General features: G+C 41.6%; 1 protein-coding gene across 1 annotated transcript; it reads right to left on the reverse strand.

Annotated features, from left to right (window-relative positions):
- Nucleotides 1–16,281: 16,281 nt before the first annotated feature.
- On the reverse strand, nt 16,282–17,226 carry LOC135497689 (uncharacterized). Its single transcript, XM_064787522.1, has one exon. It carries the CDS (start codon nt 17,224–17,226, stop codon nt 16,282–16,284), a length of 945 nt encoding a protein of 314 aa, XP_064643592.1.
- Nucleotides 17,227–21,263: the final 4,037 nt, after the last annotated feature.

The following is a 21,263-nucleotide window of genomic DNA, read 5'->3' on the forward strand; positions in this document are numbered from 1 at the left end:
GTGTCTACATTGCTCGATAGCCGGAATTATAATTGGCATTCCGCTGTCGTACATCTCCTTCGTTTACACGCCGCCAGTTTAGGTTTACGTCCGTGATAGTATTTTGATAAACTGACATTGGGTCAAAATGGGTTCGCCCATCAACACCATCTAACATTTAGTAAGAACCAAAGTTCTAGTTGTATCACCTTGTTACTTACATTGCCTATGACAAAAACCAAAAAAGATTTAATTGATTCCTTGTTTAAATTCGACGTATTAGTCAGAACAGTATAGCTCATCCATGTATTGTTAATATTCAACATTATATATCAAACCATCATGTATTGTTAATATTCAACATTATATATCAAACCATCATGTATTGTTAATATTCAACATTATATATCAAACTATAGTCGACATACGTATATGTGCATTATTGTACAAAACTATATGCAGATTGTACTCGTACGCTACCTATTACATAGACAGCGTAATCCTTACTTAGTTTAATAGAAGCATTTGATTGAGCTACTACACATCAAGCTTTATTCTTTGTAATTAGAGCACAAGGGGACAAACAACTCAATGAACTGCAATTAATGTTACAATATATAGTAGCTTGGCAATGTGATACGCAGTGAAGATAATTAAACGAACATTCGGTTATAATTAGGAGAGAAACGGACATTAAACTCACTCTACCCTGTAATCAACTGAACACAGTGTCTAATTATGTTCATCAGTTACGCAAACTTCACCCCTGTTAGCTGGTCTAATCGACTACCTGAGTGAACACGGGAAGCCACTGTTTTTGTTTACTGTCCGTAATTGCGAGGCAATTGGACTAAAAAGTCACCATGGCCGTGTCCACAATTCGGAGTAGAGAGGTGTCCGCCCTACAGAGGTTTTGGTTAAAGCAAATGACCTAGAAAAATTAGGGACTGAACGAACATGTCCATAATGCGGAGGTGTCCGCCTGGCAGTGGTGTCCGCAAGGGGAGGTTCTACTGAGATATGTTTCGAAATGGCATAAACCCTGAAACTGTTAATTTAATTATTGAACTTTAGTAATAGACTTCAAAGTAATTTCAATACATTCAATTTCACTTCTCCTGATGATTTAAAATACCGATTTAATCTAGTATTACCTTAAGCTTTTAATTGATTAGTAAGTTTAAAATTGATTAGTAAGTTTACCTGAAGTTAAATGAACATAACTTGGGGTTACTCAAAGAGGCCAAATGACTGTACGAGAAGAGTTTTACAGAAAAAAATGAGGAGAAAGAAGAAGCAGCTACTGGTAATCCCATTATTGGTAAACCAGTAATTACAGTTGAACCGGTAACGTCAGTTCCAAGATCTACCAGTATGACTATCTACCAGTATGACTGTGACTATGACTTCGTCAAGAGAGCAAGGCTCGACTTCGTCAAGAGAGCATAACAAAGTAGCAGGAGCGAAGCTCAACCCACTACTGGTAAGCCAGTTCCTAGCATAACTCGTCTGGACGGACAAAGTCCTGAGAACAGAGTTCGAACAGAGCCAACACTAGATTCTAATTTTTCTCATTAATTAAATGCAGGAAGGTAATAAGCTTTATCCTGATTTGATTAGATCAAAGGAGAACGGACCTCAGAGTGTCCGACTTCAACAAATCAGTGATGTAAAGAAGTTCTTTGAAGAGGAGATTGAATTCAGAAGAAACATATTTTTCAAATACAAGAAAGCATTTGACACGATTACTGGTATTAGCCATGGTCTTACTGTTGTAAGTGTAACGGCAGGATCTGTTGGTATTTCAGCATTAGCTGGAGACATAATTGCACCGATAGGTTTAGCCTTGGGGTTGTGACAATAGGAAGTGTTTTTTTTTCCTCATTTCTAAGTTGGCAGAAGAAGAAGATACTTAATAAGACAGAAAAACATGGACGATAGGTATGCTAGCCATTTCAACTTAACACTGTCAATGATTTAGTTCGTAAAGCCTTAAATGATTCACACATCTCTACAGAGGAATTCAGCTTAATTCTAAAGGAGAAGGAGAAGTACATTTCAATGAAAAATGGTACATGTATTAAAAAGAAATTAAGGGAGAGCCAGACTGGAGTTGATGTAGAATCCCTTAAGAAGACTTTTTTAGAAGAAGGAAAGAAGCTAGCACAGACAGAGATGTTAGAGAAACTGAAAAGCCAGTAACAGGATCGTCAGTTTCTGTAACGCCAGTACATGGAACGTCAGTTCCTGTAACGCCAGTAACAGGAATCACTATCACTACTGTCAAGCTACATTACCATCAGCATCTCCTTACACACCACATTAGTTAATTCTAGACCCAATATTGTAAATTTAATAACGTTTTATTCATCGAAATGGATAGAAATAAGAAATTTTAGTGTGATACATGAGACAGGTATATTTCATATACCAACATGGCATCTCATAGAAAAACCAAGGGTCATCAAACTAAAATGGAACATCAGGGTAAACCTAACGTTCCAGGTCTTAAGTCTATTACTATGACTTCGTCAAGAGAGCAAGGCTCGACAATGGATAAGAAACTTGCATTTGAAACAGAAGAATTAGATAACATTAGAAAAGTTGAAGATATCGAAGTAGTAAATGAATTTGGTAAGCCTGTTGTCACTATTCGTCTTAACATTGACAAACAAGCAAAACAGATTTATGAGAACAGAAATAAGTTGGAAGAGGTCCTATTCAAACTCAATGAATACCATCACAAAATTAGTATCTCGGTTTTTGCAGAATTTTCTAGATCTGGACAATGTCATGAGAACGGAGTTCAAACAGAGAGCTTCGCTCGATCCGGACAAAGTCCAGAAAACAAAGTTCGATCTGGTGAAAATAAAAAACGTTGTACACCCCATTCAGTCTCCAATGGAAAGCATAATTTCGAGGAATCAGGCAATTTATGCCATAACAAATCAGTTAAACTACATGTACATTAAGGCTCAGATTGAGGAGAGGTATTTTCAAGGAATTGGTTTGTCTTTAAATAAGATAAAGTCTTGTGACCTTACAGAAAATGTGTAAAGGTGGTCATTACACTCAACTATACGAAAGCCCAGAGAGCCCGTCCGTTATTTGAAATCCGAAATCCGAAATTTGAAATCCGAAATCGGAAATTTGAAATCCGAAATCCGAAATTTGAAATCCGATATCCGAAATCCGAAATCCGAAATTTGAAATCCGAAATCCGAAATTCAAAATCCTCAATCACTAGGAAACTTTTAGCCAATCAGATAAAGTGTAACATATTAGTACGTTGCCGTTACAGTCATGGAGAAAGTAAAAGTAATCGACGAGACCACCGGTGGTTCATACACCTTTTTTCTGCAGAATCAGCTATTTTCATTGAATGAGTTAGGTAGGTTTCACTTCAAGAATACCTCTTAATGTTAAAAACGGTATTTTGATGTATGCTTTGATGTATATACCACATATGATAGGTTATAATACGAAGCCTCTCACGTGTAGGCTACCTGTCCTATGCTATGCATGTTCTTTGGGCGTATAATACACTGTGCAGTTGCAAGCATAGATCTGTAGCATATAGGCCTACTTTCCCCCGAGGTCAGAAAGAATCTAAAAAAGGACATATGTTGACAAGTAAATGGTGTAAGTGATATACCAGGCTGGTGTCTACCCTTTCCCGGCAGAGATCAGAGATAGTTGATATGGATCATACAGACGTCCATTACTTTACAATAAAGATAGTCGACTAGGTGAAAATAATATTCACCTAGGTGAATAGCACCTAGGTGAAATTAGTTTTCACCTATGTGTGAATGGTATTCACCTGAGGATAATATTCACCTGGGTAAAAATTATATTCACCTTGGTGAAAATAATTTTCACCTAGGTGAGAATGGTATTCACCTGAGGATAATATTCACCTGGGTAAAAATAATATTCACCTTGGTGAAAATAGTTTTCACCCAGGTGAGAATGGTATTCACCTGAGAATAATATTCACCTGGGTGAAAATAGTTTACACCTGTGGGTGGAAATAATATTCATCTTGGTGGAAATAATTTTCATCTGAGACCTTCTGTTGGCTCAGGGCCAAAGTAGCAAGGTTTCTCTCATTGCCCCCTGATGTAGACGCAGGGAGGTAGATCTATGAGGATAACAAAACATGTTTCTGTATTTCACTTACAGGGCAGCCATTCCCGGGTGCATCATCGTTAGCTTTTACTGAACAAGCCAATGGAGAAAAAGGAAAGTATGTTGTATCCGCCGAAGATAGTGTTTTCAAAGTGCCACCTGGAGGGTGGGAAAAGGCCGGCCGGAAGTAAATTGTTATAAAAGGTACAAATTATTTGATATCGAACTGATTAACCCCTTGAACCCAAGCAACTCTCAGGCAAGTCTACGCATACCCTAGCGACCCAAACGAAAAATCCCAGGACTTTTTTATTTTGGCGGGCCCTGGCCTTGTTAGATTATGTTTAGGCACTGCTAATTAAAGATGTGCAATAAATGATGCTATAGGGATATCCTAACGTCTTGCCCTCAGGTGCTTGGAAAATGCATATTTAGCCATTTTGATTTTTCTGTGGGAGAGGGTTAAATACGGCATTGATAGCATTCCATTCAGAAATTCACGTATGACTGAATGATGCCGTATCTAAATGATATATAATTCTCTTTCAGGTGCCAGCGGCGGAACAACAAATGATGCTAAGATTAAAGACATAATGAAGACAATAAGGCTTGGGAAAGGGAAAGGATTTGCAGCAAAGTAACAAAAGACTACACTTGAAACAACAGTAGGCCAAAAGGTGAGTTGGAGGGGGTGGCTAGAAAACAAAGACCCAACTACAAAACAAGGACCACCCCTACTACAAAACAAAGGCTCCAATAATACTGAACAGTGTTTGATCTGGTCTTTGTTTTGTAGTAGGGGTGGTCTTTGTTTTGTAGTTGGGTCTTGTTTTGTAGTAGGGGATCTTTGTTTAGGTCTTGGGTATTGAGTCTTTGTTTTGTAGTCACCCGAGTTGGAGGAGCCGCCTGTCGGTGATCATAGAATGTCATTTGCGAATTTTAGACATACTGGCAAGTAGGCTTGCATGTAAGTTTGACTATTTCCCGTACCCCCTGATCTCTTTTAAATATGTATTATTCAAATGCACGGAGACTTGGTTCGTTTAAAAGACATAAGGAATGTTCATCAGGAATGTGCATAACAATTATTCTATGGAACGATTTGAAAATCATCTGACAGTGAAATATTCTCACCTCTTCCACCTTTCTATTCCAGGGCAGCAGTGGTTCAGCGAAGATGTCGAGGTCAAGAAAGCCACTCGTCCGTCTCGGTTGGAAGCACTTTAAGGGTGCATGTTTCAAACAGATCTTTCTGAAGGACGGTGGTGGGGTTAGAAGTATTCCTACGAACCAATCCCTAGATATGAGTGTGGAGGACATAATAGAAGAAGGCCAGCTGTTGTTTTTTTATGGATGGAAAGTCGAAGTTTGGGATACTGTGCGATATGGAAGTTAGCTTGGGTGATGCTCAAGGACAGATTATATCGAAATTCGAAGACGTCAATGGCAACAATTCCAACTATGGACAGTATCTTAAATCTCGTGGACTCTTTTCTTCGAACTGCACTCTTTATATGATGACTACTAAGAAAATAGATGGCACTTTCCCTACGTCAGATACTGAAACGCATGACAATGATGCAGCAGATTCAGCAGGTGCCGAAGCCACAGTGATGCCTGCAAACAGACGTGATGTAACAACGAATGAGATGAGTGTTATTGTAGTTTCTCCAACATTGAGGAAGCTGACCAAGGAAGGTGCACCGGATTCCCCGGCTATTTCAGTCACGAACGGCCGGGAAATGATATCAATGTACTCGGGAAATGCAAGATATCTGAAATGTTGCAGCATTTCACAATGCAAAGACCACGCCAACACCAACACCTTGCCTGATGACGAATGGTATAGCCCCGGCACAGATGGCTTCACTGTTTCTTCTGTTGTTGTGGGCGAAAGAAAACTCCTTGAAATTATCTAGAACGAGACGAATGAACAAGGCACAAAAGAAGTAATTTGTCCATCTGCCCCTAAACGTGTTGATGGGATCATACTTCACCATCCAGACGAAATTTGGGGCTACGATGGGGCTGATCTAATTATTGGTATCATCACGGGATATCACGGTGAAGACGACGACACAATCCGATATGACTGGTATATTGGGGCAGCTCAAAAAACAACACAAACGTAGAAATTCCCTTGATTATAGAGATTTACTGAAAATACAAATAAAGACAAGTAAATGCAAGTATAGCATCAACATGTGAAATAATAGCCAACAAGTACAGAAAATAAACACTAGAAAGACCAAAGACCAGCGAAAAGAAAAAGACCTAACGTCTCCTATACGTTTTTACAATAAATTCCCCCACCACATCTAAAGTACATTATTGTTTGTAAACAAACCAGGTGACAAAAAGCCAGAGCTGGAAATTCCCCAAAATTTGCATGATAATGAGGGAAATCCCAAGGAAAACCCCCATGTAAATTAACATATAAAGGGACCACATGCTCTGCAGGGCTGCCTGAGAACATTGGCACTGGAAAGGGGGTTTAGGGCTGCACAGAGAGGCACAAGAATCCTTCCTGCAGACCGTTTATACATAAATCATATTAAAAGAAGGGTTCTATACATATTATTTAAGCTTACCAAACGATTTGTGTGCTGATAAGGGGAGCTACCCCAAGGAAAATCATAACTTGAAATTGGTAAAACTAGAAATGAATGAGTTAGAAGAAAGCAAAATGGTGGAGATCTAAAAAGGAGGCTAAAAAGGGTCCATCAGAGCAAAGGGGTTCACACAAGTAACAAACAGGGCTCATTAAAAAGGGGTTTACAAGGCGGGAAATTTAAACTCCAGAGAAACAAGGAAAATGGCCACAACATGGTACAAAGATGGTGCGCTCGTTCATAGCGGCGGGCGGTCATGCATACTAACGGTTCAAGAAGCAGGAGTCTACTACTGCCAGGTAACCCACGGCAACTTTACCGATACCTCCAAGAAAATAAAATTAGTTTGGCAAGTATATGCATCAAGCGAGAGGTCTGATGTCCAAGCTGGACCAAGTGGTGAGCGCAAGTGCCCTGCTCCCGACATAACCGATGTAGCATTTGCTGTCCCAGAAGTGCCACTTGGTGCAGGGTCGGATGTTGCGGTAAAAGAAATTCTTTTACCGAAAGGTTCGAGACTTTCCATTACAGAAACGATCCAGAAGGAGATAATGGTGAATACAAAGCTCAGGCATCCAAACATCGTCCAGTTTCTTGCAACTGCTAAAGACACCGGTGGTGTTTACCTGGTGAGCGAATTCATTAAATGCTCCAATATGGACGATGCCATATTCGACCAAGATATTAAGAAGGCGATGGGAATAAAACCTGAAGATAAGCTGGGTAATACATCAAGCAGGTCATGCAGGGAATTGCATATATGCATTCCCTTAGGCCTATGGTGCTACATCGAGACATAAAGCCTGGGAACATTCTGATAAAAGAAAATATCTATAGTTGATTCGTGCAACCTGTAGGCTTCCTTGTGGATATCCACTGTATTACCCATATGGTTGCTAAGCCATTCGACTTCACCAGGTGTATTAAGACCCAGGATCTGAAAATCAGGTATGGAAATATAATGAGTTTCTAGAGTTACAATTAATTCTTACGTATGATCAACTCTGGCATCGTCGGCACTCGGGAGTTCAACACAGTGAGTGAATTTTATAATGATTTAGTGAGTCAGACATAATAAAACTCGGCAGTTTCGTAAGAATTTATCAAAATAATGAAAATATCATTCTTCTTTTGTACCAGGACAATAGCCCCCAGACAACTTAAATCATATAACTTACACAAACATTTTTCTGAAGCATTTTGTCCATATGAGGCATCTACGGCAGATTCCTTAAATCGGTTGTGTCAATGTACAAGGATACAGATGCACGCGTGCGCATCAATGGGTGTCTGACTGATAGTTTTAGGACAACGTGCGGAGTTAGACAGGGGGACAGCCTATCGCCAACTCTTTTTGCTTTATATCTCAATGATCTAGCGGAACAGATAAACAGTGAAGGAAATGGCGTAGCTATAAACGGTAGAAATATAGCTATTCTGTTGTATGCTGATGATATCGCCCTGATTAGTGACAATGAGGAATCGCTCCAAAACATGATAGACATGGTGCGGGATTGGTGTATAAAGTGGCGTATGGCAGTGAACGTTGAAAAGACAAAAGTTATGCACTTTCGTAGGAAATGTGAAGCGCCAACTAATTATGTATTTCATTTTGGAGAACATGATATTGAGCGAACTAATGCCTATCGTTATCTGGGTGTAGAACTGAATGAATATTTAGATTATACCCACACTGCAGACGTGTTAGCGAAAGGGGCCTCAAAGGCTCTAGCAGGTATTTTAGCGAAGCATTTCGACGGCAAGAGGACTCATGTATAATTCGTATATTATACGCTTATATGACGCTCAGGTGGTGCCAGTGATGGACTACTGTTGCAGTGTTTGGGGTTTTAAAACTTACAGACAATGTGAGAAAGTTCATTTGCGGTGTTTAAGATCCTTTCTAGGAGTTGGTAAATTTTCAGGTATACCGGCAATAGTGGGCGACATGGGTTCCATACCGCTGTCTATCAGGCATCATGTCAAGATGTGTAACTTGTGGTTTAAGCTGTGTACTTTGCCTGTTCATAGAATTGCCAAACACATATTTCTATGGGATTATGAGTTATCTAGACAAGGGAAAGATAACTGGTGCAAAAGTATAAAAACTATTTTGAACGATTGTAATATGACTAACATTTATGATGCTCCCATGCTACACAGGACATTCTCAGCAGCAGAAAATAGGGAGCTTTCAGGCCGGATAAGGGACGCTCTCATGGCAAATTATGTGGTTAAATGGAAAAATGAGGTGGTGAACATGCCAAAACTACGAACGTTTAAGTTGTTAAAACAGGAATTCGGTACGGAGAGATATGTTTTATTGCCACTAAGTAGGGCAAGTAGGTCTACAATAGCAAGAATGCGTAACGGTACATTCCCTCTAGGTATAGAATTAGGACGATATCGGGGTGTGCCGCTTGAAAATAGAACCTGTAAGAACTGTGGTGATGAAAAAGTGGAAGATGAGTTCCATTTTCTTTTGGAGTGTACAAAATATAGCCGAGAGCGGGTGGACTTGCTGTTGGATATTGGTGAAAATGTTGGTTCCATGGACCGGAGCGGTGGACTGAATGCGCTTCTGTCGAGTCCGACAGTGGCAGGACGTGTAGCTAGCTGTATACGACTCATCTACCAAATGCGTAAATAAACCGCCTCAAATCTTAAGTAGAATAAGTCGTGTATGGTCGGACCACCCCTCCATTTGCCGCGGTCGACATGTTGCGCTCCCGTTTGCAAATTATGAATTATTGTGTCTCGTAAGCCTTTGCAGGCTGGCTTTTTGTAAAAGGTGACACGTTAATAAAATATATATATATGAGACAAGCGCCTATTTTTTCCTAAGCAGGGCACACTATTGTATTTGCAGGAATAACCATAGTTATTGGCCCGAATACATAAAAACTAGCATTTGCTTTTTCGAGGCTTTTTCTTGAAACGGTATGCATAAAGTTTAGCTTTTGCTTCATAGAACAAGCAACTTCTTGAGTAGAAAAAGCAAAAGCTTGGTCTAACAAGCATGAGCTTGAACTTATAGAAAATGCTTGAATGCATATACATAAGACCGTGCTTGTCCTTACAAACCGAAGCATTTGCTCGCAGTTTGGCGAGCTCGTCCAGAGGTGCTTGACCCTTTTCTACAGCGTCCGTTTTGTAGCTAACTTGCGCTATGTTCATGCCCGTAAGAGAAGTGAAGGTTTATAAGAGTCGGATAGATCGAGCTGAGATAAATCCAGCGACTTATCGCAAGTTATTTCGATTTGGGAAGGATAATGTTGAATGGCTTGCACAAACTTTTCTACCTGAAACCGTCGAGACTCGTGGCGGATGTCTGTCTCCAGTGGAACGCATGGAGGCAACTTTGCATTATTTGGCAGCTCCTGGATACCAGACTACTGTTGCAGAGGTGATGGGCATAACGCAGCCAACGGTATCGATGTACGTTGCGAGTACCTTGGATTTCATATCGGAATAGCACCCAAGGTGGATAACGTTTCCTAGTTCAAATGCAGATTTGGCGCGGGCAAAGGAACTTTGGGCAGAAAAGCTTGGTTTTCCATTCACACTGGGAGCTATCGATTGCACGCATGTACGCATTGATAAGCCACACGGCCGATTTGGAGATGACTTCATCAATCGAAAGAACTTTGCGTCATTTAATGTTCAGGCGACATGTTATGAAAAGTGTACCTTCACGAGTGTTGATGTCGTATGGCCAGGGTCTGTGCACGATTCTCGAATATTCCAAACATCGGACCTGCACAGGAAAGTTGCAAGGAATGTACAAGGGAGTCTTGGCGATTCAGGATATGGAATAGCCCCATACATGATGACACCATACAGTAACCCAAATACTGCAGCTGAGAGACATTTCAACCGAGAACATGCAAGAAATCGTGTGGTCATCGAGCAAGCCTTTGGACAATTAAAACGACGTTTTCCGATACTGCGTTACGGCATTCGTCTCAAACTGGCAAACGCTCCAAAATGCATCATTGCTTGTGTTGTATTGCACAATGTCGCAAAGTCACTTAATGACTCAGATGATTTCGGTGATGATGAAGAGGAAGAGGCTGAGGATAGTGTAGAACCCGAGGCTGCAGATGCTCCTTTGGCTGTACGCCAAATTCGATTGCAAGGTCAGCAAAGGCGGCAAGAGGTCACCGCCATTCTTTACGAGAGACGTGTTCAGAACGTGTAAATAATGTTAGAAAACGGCTTAAAAAACGACGTGTTTGGGACCTCGGGATCGTTCATCCGCACTCCACGGGATCATCATGTCCATGTCCCTGTCTTAACCTACACTATAAGGACCGATAGGTTGTGACTATGTCCCTGTCTTAACCTACACTATACATAAGGACCGATAGGTTGTGACTATGTCCCTGTCTTAACCTACATTATACATAAGGACCGAAAGGTTGTTACTATGTCCCTGTCTAAACCTACACTATACATAAGGACCGATAGGTTGTGACTATGATCTGTCTTAACCTACATTATACATAAGGACCGAAAGGTTGTTACTATGTCCCTGTCTAAACCTACACTATACATAAGGACCGATAGGTTGTGACTATGTCCCTGTCTTTACATATATTATACATAAGGACCGAAAGGTTGTTACTATGTCCCTGTCTAAATCTACACTATACATAAGGACCAATAGGTTGTGACTATGGCCCTGTCTTAACCTACACTATACATAAGGACCGATAGGTTGAGACTATGTCCCTGTCTCAACCTACACTATACATAAGGACCGATAGGTTGTGACTATGTCCCTGTCTTAACCTACATTGGGTGAGGTCAAATCTCAGAGTTAACTCTACACCTAGATTATCCAAGTGTAATCTCTGTGAAAAGTGTTAACCTGAACCCTAGACACCAAGTTCAGGTTAACACCTTGGTGACACCTGGGTTACACCAAGATTACACTTGAATAATACTTTCCTAACACCTTCTAGATACTTTACTTCTACATGGGCAAGGTGCCAAGCCTGGCAAATGTCAGTGGTAAATAATCCATGCCACAGTTACATAATGATGTTAGTTTCACTTGGTTTCCTGGTTGCACAGGTCTGGCACTTTGCCCATGTTGAAGAGAGGTTGAATTGGACTATGCATAGATCTTTAGTGTAAGTCTGTCATCTGAGCAGTCATCATGGACGGAAAGGGGAAGAAACGCTTCCAGTGGACACTCGAGAAGAGGATGCAAACTCTTGAGTACATGATTGATCACCATGAGGCATTTCGTCGTGCCAAGAAGAATGCTCTGGTCCAGGAATTTTATGCAGCAGTAGGGAACTACGTTGGTACCCACGCCGAAGTGGTTGAAAATATGCTTAAGAACCTAGGGAAGGAATATCGAGATGCCATCAAGACACAGCAGGCTTCAGGGGCTGCAACAGATGATATGCACCCTGGTTTAAAACTCAAGGACTCTCGTGAATTATTTGAACTTTTTGACTCTTTCCATCGACTTTATTATCCGAAGGGCGGGGCAGCCAGACCTGCAATTGTTATGACACCAACCGGCATCACTAGGCCAGGATCTGCAACGAACTCCCGACCCCAAACCCCTAGCGATGAAAACTGCAGCATACCAGATGACCGCGGTGTTGTCATCAGCTCAGATAGGAGTACTCTATCGCCTTCGACATCAAGGTCTGGAACGCCAACTGTTCAGGCAGGAACCGATGCCAGTACCAGTGCCGGAAAAAAACGTCCTGCTTCACAAATGATGCCCCCCCCGGTGACCACAGGAAAGAAGCCATGGACGAAAGTGATTTCATGAACTCTTCTGTGCAACATCAAGAGCAAACTTGTGACTTGATGAAAGAAATCAGGGATACGTTCCGTGAACTTGTGTACGAGATTCGTTTATTCCGTGCTGCTGTGTTGGAGGAGAGAGGAATAACCATTATTGAACAATTACCTGATACCGACTAAATTACAGTCCCCACTGACCCGCTCAATACCGGATTTTTCAAGCACCGAGTCCCGTCATACAGACAAGACTCTTTTTATGCAATTAATTACCATGATTGCTGAGTGAACAAGATTTTATTGATGAAAACAGTTACAGAAACTGCGATTTGTCACGCTAACAGCAAGGAATTAGTTTTAGTTAATTTTATAGATGGCTCGTTATAGTGGTGGCTTGATCTATACTACACCCACAAAACAGAGAGGTACAATTGTTGTGTGATAACAGACTATTTTGTTTCTTCAGTTCTAGCCATGACTATTCCATCATATTTTTGGTTCAGGATTTGTTTACAAGTAGTGACATGCCACAGATTGGACAGCCAAGTAGGCTTCTCTTTCAGTTACTAAATTGGGGATACTAAGAATAAGCAATCATTTTCAGTTATTTTACTTTTGTCTTTGTCTTTCACATATGGTTCAAGCCAAGAAATTGGTGTAAAGGTTGTGTAACACGCATGTTGCTACAGTGCATTTTGATGGAAAAACAGGGCCATATTTCGCAGCGTACCTATTCTCTTTTAGCTGATTGATCCTCCATATCAGTTCAGTACATCCGATAGACCTCACAACTATTTGACGGAGTCGAGTGCATCTGTTGTTAAAATCTAGTTGTTCCTGTCGAAGATTATTTCCAGTAAAAGTAATCAGCACAGATCGGTGCAGGTTCCTGTAGGCAGGATCACCAAGCATAACATACTCCTCTGGAAGTTGATCAAGGAAGTCGAACAATTCTCAAGACCACTCGGCCGCTGTTTTGTCGTGCGTCGATCCAGGTACTCCGCTTATAACGTGTCTTACCCTGCCAAATCGATCTACAACGTACTGCACGTTGATGGAGTCGCAACATTCCCCTGGCCTCCCACAGTAATACGCATCACCAGCCCTATCAGGCTTTTGGATTTTCACAATAACGCCGTCTATGAAAAGAATCACTTGTCGCTCAACTCCGTCGATATCAACCAGAGGTAGGGCCAGTTGATCAAACTCATCCTGCTCAGGGAATGAAATATGACGCGCAGCTATGTCAAAGAAAAAGTCAGAAACCTCAGTCACATGTAATATTGCAGTTGGCTTAGCATAACCAACAGCATAACCGACCTGTCTGTGAAAGCCTCCTGAAGCGAGGTAGTGCAAAAAAGTTTTCATTCTTCTTGAAGATGTACTTGCGTTTACTTGGCCATTCCCCTGGTGATTAGCCTGCCTCCATCCATGAAAATAATCAACAAGGTGATCAAATTGTTCTTGGTTGAGCCTCATGTGCCGCTCAATCGGTTCTCCACTGTAGGCAGGCGTTCGAATAAAGTTCTCTGCTCTTCTATTATGTCTTAAGGCAACAACTTGAAACATAGGAATCGCAAACATGGCTGCCTTTGTAACTCTGAGAATTGACCTCTCACAGGTGTTAACCTCCAGGAGGTACACGATCTGTAATGCATTTTGGCCACTTCCTCAGATTAAGGGAACACCTGAGCGATCAAAGTGTTCCTAGGTGTCTACCAAGTGTTAACTTAGTGTCAACTCGGTGTTAAGAAAGTGTTAACTAGGAGTCAAGTGAGGAGGTCAAATCTCGGGGTTTTGGAACACTTTCTTAACACCTGGTGTTAACACTGTAAACTCTGAGATTTGACCTCACCCACTATACATAAGGACCGATAGGTTGTGACTATGTCCCTGTCTTAACCTACACTATACATAAGGACCGATAGGTTGTGACTATGTCCCTGTCTTAACCTACACTATACATAATGACCTATAGGTTGTGACTATGTCCCCGTCTTAACCTACACTATACATAAGGACCGAAAGGTTGTGCATATGTCCCTGTCTTAACCTACACTATAAGGACCGCAAGGTTGTGACTATGTCCTTGTCTTAACCTACACTATACATAATGGGTGATATGAATAAAGAGAAGTTAATGCTTTTATCTAAAACTCCATTTTACACTTGGCCTTTCTGTACAAAATTGAAGTAAAAGCATTTGCTAGCCTTTATTCATATCACCCAATGACCTATAGGTTGTGACTATGTCCCCGTCTTAACCTACACTATACATAAGGACCGAAAGGTTGTGACTATGTCCCTGTCTTAACCTACACTATACATAAGGACCGATAGGTTGTGACTATGTCCCTGTCTTAACCTACACTATACATCAGGACCGATAGGTTGTGACTATGTCCCTGTCTTAACCTACACTATACATGAGGACCGAAAGGTTGTGACTATGTCACTGTCTTAACCTACACTACACATCAGGACCGATAGGTTGTGACTATGTCCCTGTCTTAACCTACACTATACATAAGGACCGATAGGTTGTGACTATGTCCCTGTCTTAACCCACACTATACATAATGACCTATAGGTTGTGACTATGTCCCCGACTTAACCTACACTATACATAATGACCGATAGGTTGTGACTATGTCCCTTTCTAAACCTACACTATACACAAGGACCGATAGGTTGTGACTATGTCCCTGTCTAAACCTACACTATACATAAGGACCGATAGGTTGTGACTATGTCCCTGTCTTAACCTACACTATACATAAGGACCGATAGGTTGTGACTATGTCCCTGTCTAAACCTACACTATACATAAGGACCGATAGGTTGTGACTATGTCCCTGTCTTAGCCTACACTATACATAAGGACCGATAGGTTGTGACTATGTCCCCGTCTTAGCTTACGCTATACACAATGACCGACAGGTTGTGACTATGTCCCTGTCTTAACCTACACTATACATAATGTGTAATATGAATAAAGAGAAGTAAATGCTTTTATCTCAAACTCCATGTACATTTACACTTGGCCTTTCTGTACAAAATTGAAGTAAAAGCATTTGCTAGCCTTTATTCATATCACCCAATGACCTATAGGTTGTGACTATGTCCCCGTCTTAACCTACACTATACATAAGGACCGAATGGTTGTGACTATGTCCCTATCTTAACCTACACTATACATGAGGACCGAAAGGTTGTTGTTCTGCAGGGACTGTATATTGATTAAGGATTCTAAAATACAAATTCATCGCACGTGCTCTCATATCTCGCCATTGCTCGTTGTTGTCGTTACACATAAAACCGTCTCAACCAAATACACAACACTCCCCCCTGAAAATCGAGGAGGCGAGATTTTCAATAACACAATGAACCTAACCCGCCGTAAGGCTTAATTCTGAGAAATGTATGCTGAACACAATAGCTCCAAAATGCAAGACCTAGCATACATAAGTAAACAACTACACCTAATTCTATACCCTATATAATATACCGTCAAATAACTCAAATACACATAATGACAAATCTAATGCTAAAAGTATTCCACCCATTTACCAACCTGGGAAATGTAAATTACAACCTTCTGGTAAGAAACTCTGATGATGATATACCTAGTAATAGTAATAATAGTATACTAATACATGTAATCAAAATGTTAAGAATTTTGACCCCTTGATAGAGATTTGGCAATCAGTTGACATGCATGTATCTGACAACTACGACTGAGTAACCAAAACTCAACTCCAATTTTTGTATGTCACTCTGGATTAAATGTCTATTCTGCGGGTTCCAACAAACGCAACTTCTGAATAGGCCTTCTCATCAATCCTCTCTTGGTTTTCACTGTGACTGACCTAACCAACCCGTCTCTTCCTGGGTGTGTGGCCATCACACGTCCTAGTGCCCCATCTAGTTTTCTGATGTTGTCCTCCGCCACTAGAACGATGTCTCCCTCTTGCAGATTATCTCGTATCTCTGTCCATTTTGAACGGCGCTGTAATTCCACAAGGTATTCACTTGTCCACCTTTTCCAAAACTGTTTGGATATCCTCTGTTGATAGGCCCATCTCCTTTCAAGTGACAACTCTGGCTTGTATACAGATGGCAGCAACTGCAGATTTCTTCCTATGATCAAGTGACCAGGGGTTAATGGAAGAGGATCCTCCTTGTCAGCCGAGATATCCGATAAGGGTCGAGAATTGATTTGAGCTTCTGCATCAGTGAGCACGGTCTGAAGCTCGGTAAATGTCAGGCTGGCCTTTCTGAGAATCTTTGAGAGAGCTCGTTTTACACTTCCAACAAGTCGTTCATAAAATCCTCCATGCCATGGAGCCCTAGGAGTTATGAACTTCCACTCGATTCCTTCCAGTCGGAGTTTATCCTTGATTCTCGCATTGTTGTGGAACAAACGGTAAAGCAATGAAGCTGCACTCTCAAATGTTTTTGCATTATCGGAGTAGATGGTACAACACTTTCCACGCCGATTCATCATGCGTCTCAATGCTTGTAGGAACTCCTCTGTTGTCAAATTTGCTGTCAGCTCTAAATGCACTGCCCTGGTGGCCATACATGTGAATATGAGGATGTAAGCCTTGTTGCTTCCAGCTCCATGTTTTCCACTGACATGTACTTCTCTAACATAGAGTGGTCCAGCATAGTCCACTCCAATGTTGGTAAATGGTGGCGATACATTAACCCTTTCCTCTGGCAACGGCGCCATTTTCTGCTCTAATTTTCTGGCACTTCTACATTTCTTACATGGTAGGACTCTGCGAACTTCCTGCCGGCCACATACTAACCAGTATTTGCTTCTCAAGTTAGACAAGGTTTGAACAACTCCTGTGTGTCCAAAGATGATGTGATAGTGGATTATCAACATTTCCACAAATCTATTGTGATTAGGCAATATGATGGGGTTTCTAAGCTCATCTGGCAGTAGTGCTTTGTGTAGTCTCCCCCCAACACGGAGTAACTTCAGTTTCTCATCCCATATCGGATCAAGCTGTTTCAAGCGGCTATTTGCAGGAATCGAAAGATTATTCTGTACTGCATGAATTTCCACTGAAAATGCTTGTTCTTGAGCCCAACGTAACCAATACAACTCCTCTTCTCTTTGATCAGTGAGAGTCAAGATTGCATTTTCTTCTCGAACATGTTGCCCATCTCCTGTCCTCACTCGGTACTTTAAGCTTCGGACTCTATTCATCACTCTCAGAAACTTGTGGTAACTCTCATATTTCTCCACTAGTTTCAGCTGCTCACTTTTGGTTTGGTCAGTTGTTTTCTCTTTGACTTGCAGTGCTGAGAAAGTCTTGGGTTTTTTCTTCTGTTCAGCCAATTCCAGTTCAGCTCTGTCAATTCGCTGTTTTGGCCAACTTTCTTCTTCTTTTCTTAGGAAGTCTGGCCCTTCCCACCAGAGTTGCGAGTTAACTAAGCTTTCAGCAGAACATCCTCTCGAGCATAGATCAGCGGGGTTAATTTTCCCTGGCAAATGACTCCACTTCCTAGGTGGTACTAGATTCTGTATCTCACTCACGCAATTGGCAACGAACGTCTGCCAAGTGTAGGCAGGTTTGCTAATCCAGGCAAGTACTACTTGTGAGTCAGTCCAGCAGTGTACATCCTCTATTTCCAACTTGATTTCACGTTGAACGTAGTTTACCAAGCGTGCTGTGATTAGCGCAGCCATGAGCTCTAGCTCTGGTAAGCTTCTCTTCTTTCCAAGTGGTGACACTCTAGTTTTAGACACAGTACAGCTGTGTGCACTCTCCCTGTTGGCAAGTCCTCAACCCTGACGTAAACTACTCCTCCATATGCTGCTACACACGCATCACCGAAACCATGCAGTGTGAATCTAGGTTGAGTGAAGCTCTCAGGAACTATACATCGCTGGACCTTTATCTGATCCAGATCAGAAACTTGCTCCTTCCAACGTACCCAGTTCTGATGAAGTTCATCAGATAACTTCTCATCCCAGTCAGTACGATCCATCCAGGACTGTTGGAATAGCCGCTTGGCTACCAAAGTGAACGGTGCTAACAAACCCATCGGGTCGTAAATTCGATGAAGTTGTTGTAAAACAGTCCTACGAGTTTCACAGGGTACATTTTCCATCGTCTCGCAAAAGGAAAACATTAGTACGTCCTCTTTAGGAATGTACTTGATCCCCAGAATATATGTATTGTGGTGGTAGGAATCTAGGTAATTCTAAGCTATTTTAACAAAAGCCCTTACAGGCCTTTTTGTCTCAAATTAGCTTAGAAACCCCTAAGAACCAGACACCACAATACATATATTCTATCATTCTACAGTGAAGCGTTGAAGTGAAATGGTAAGGGAATACTAGAGTTCAATGGGTTAATGTAATCATGACTTACTGTATTCCAACAGAAAGTACACGTCAATAGCTTTCCAAGATCATTGCAAATATCCATTGAGAAATGGCAGAGAAATGAACCATTGAAGTTCGCACATCTTGATAGTCCCAGCGTATTCCAATAAATGCTGTAGGCCTACAATACAGCTGTTACAGTGATTAATCATTGTTGCTTGAATCTACTGGATATCCTCACCTCCAAGACACACAATGCTCGGGATGTACTTCTGTACATTAAAAAAGGCCCACGATAGGAGGCCTACATGTATCTAGCTGGTATTAGAAACACCCATTCCTTTGATTGATGGGTCATCGGAAATCAACTAGGCCTAATCATGTTGAGCATTCACTCTATTAAAGATTGGTTTTCATGGCTTGAAGATCGATTGCATCACGCCAATGAAGTGGAATCCCGTTCTGTAATTCAATGGGCATCGACGACACGACCTTCATTATTAACCCTTAAAAAGCAAAGTATTGGGATGAACACAAATTGTCATTGTCATTGGGAAATGAAGATCCTCCGTACTGAGGACTACATGCATTATCACGAACCGAGCATTGCCACGGACCGAGCAAGGGATGGAGGAAGAAGTTATGGAGCCGCAGCCTGCCCCTAAACGCCGTCGGCACTATTCATTAAATGAAAAGGTCAAACTGCTCACAGATTTTAGACTCCTCCAGGCAAATAATGAAAATGTTTCAGCTTTGCATTTGCAAAAGACAACAACTTATCACGGTATACGTTTTTTGGTTGGTTAAACGATGAGGGGGTCATCCTCCAGCATCAAGAGGACTCAAAGAGAAGAGGAACTGAGCAAGCGTGCTTTGAGAGAGGAATAGGTTAGTGTAATTCCTTACCGATTTTTGCTATAATGTTTCTTCAATTTTGCTTGAGGTGTTGAAACCTTTAGCATTGAAAATTGCGATGCGACACCGCTTAATTCATGCCTTTTGCCTTTTGTATTTTCAGGACTATTTCCGGAGATCGAAAGAAATTTGTACGACTGGTTTATGATGCAACGTGGTCTAGGTATGCCCATCGCAGGACGACAGATATCCCACGAGGCATTACGGTTGTACACAGAGTGGTGGGATGACCTTGGGATGGACCGTCAAGCGGTTATTTTGCGTGAGCAGCCGACACTTTCTGATTTCACCGCATCTAACGGATGGCGTTTAGGTTTCCTTAAAAGACACGGCATTACATGCCGACGGAAAACCAAGGATGACAAGCAACTTCCGGAACATGCTGATGAGGTGGTGACCAACTTTAGGAATGCATTCCACAACACAGTTCGAGATACCGCACCATCTTTCATTGCAAACCTAGACGAGACATTCGCTCTTTTCGACGCATTGCCGAATTACACATACGATACAAAAGGCAATCGCCAAGTTAACATAAAGTCATCGCGTGGGAATACACGCCTTGGATGTAGCGTAACCCTTGGCATAACCAGCAACGGAAGGAAGATGCCATGCCACATTACCTTTAAAACACCAACAATTGCTGCAAGGGAAGAGTTAAGAGCTAATCCACCGCCAAATGTCCATATCGCTCACACCGAAACTGGTTGGGTCAGGACTCAAGTCTTGCTGGATCTCATCGAGGAGATTGTAATACCATTTGTTGGGGCTGACGTACCGTATATCCATCTGTGGGACAGGGCACGCATACACCTGAATGATGATGTCGCCATGCGAGTGGTTGAGATAGGTGGTATCATTGAACTGATACCTCCCAAATGTACTCCGCTTTTACAGCCTCTCGATTTGACTGTCATGGGAAGTTTTAAAAGTAAGCTCCGTTCCAATTGGCGCGCATGGAAGGAGGCGCACACCGTTGATGGACAGTGCCCGCTCATTAGCCACCTTGATGTTGCACGATTGATTGGGGCAGCATGGGATGAAGTTCCCCCGAATGTCGTAATCAGCGGATTTCGCGCCGCCGGTATATTGGGTGATGGCAATGATGAAGATGGCGATGGTAACGGAGGACATGAACTAGAAGCCAACGATGACGAGGAGGGTGATGGGCTTGAATATCTTCCAGTGATGGAGCAAGATCAGTGACATTTGAAATAATAACTAGGATTTTTCTCCATTTTTGGAGGGGGTGTTCCTTTGTCATGTATGCTACTTATACTGTCCAGCGCGCAAACCTAAAGAACAACAATACCAGAGTTATTCTTTCCATTGTGTTGTATTAATAAAATCGGTTATTAAAATTTCTCGTCAAGAATATTCGTCAAGGTTTTTTGAGTGTAGTAGTTTTTGAAACACCCCGTATAATCCTTGGGGCACACGTGTCTCTTCACCACTACAAAGGGAACGCTAAGTGTTACCCTTTATTACTCTGTGGTCGATCCATTTCCTCT

The sequence above is a fragment of the Lineus longissimus genome, chromosome 13 (assembly GCF_910592395.1).
Source record: "Lineus longissimus chromosome 13, tnLinLong1.2, whole genome shotgun sequence".
Lineage (NCBI taxonomy): Eukaryota > Metazoa > Nemertea > Pilidiophora > Heteronemertea > Lineidae > Lineus > Lineus longissimus.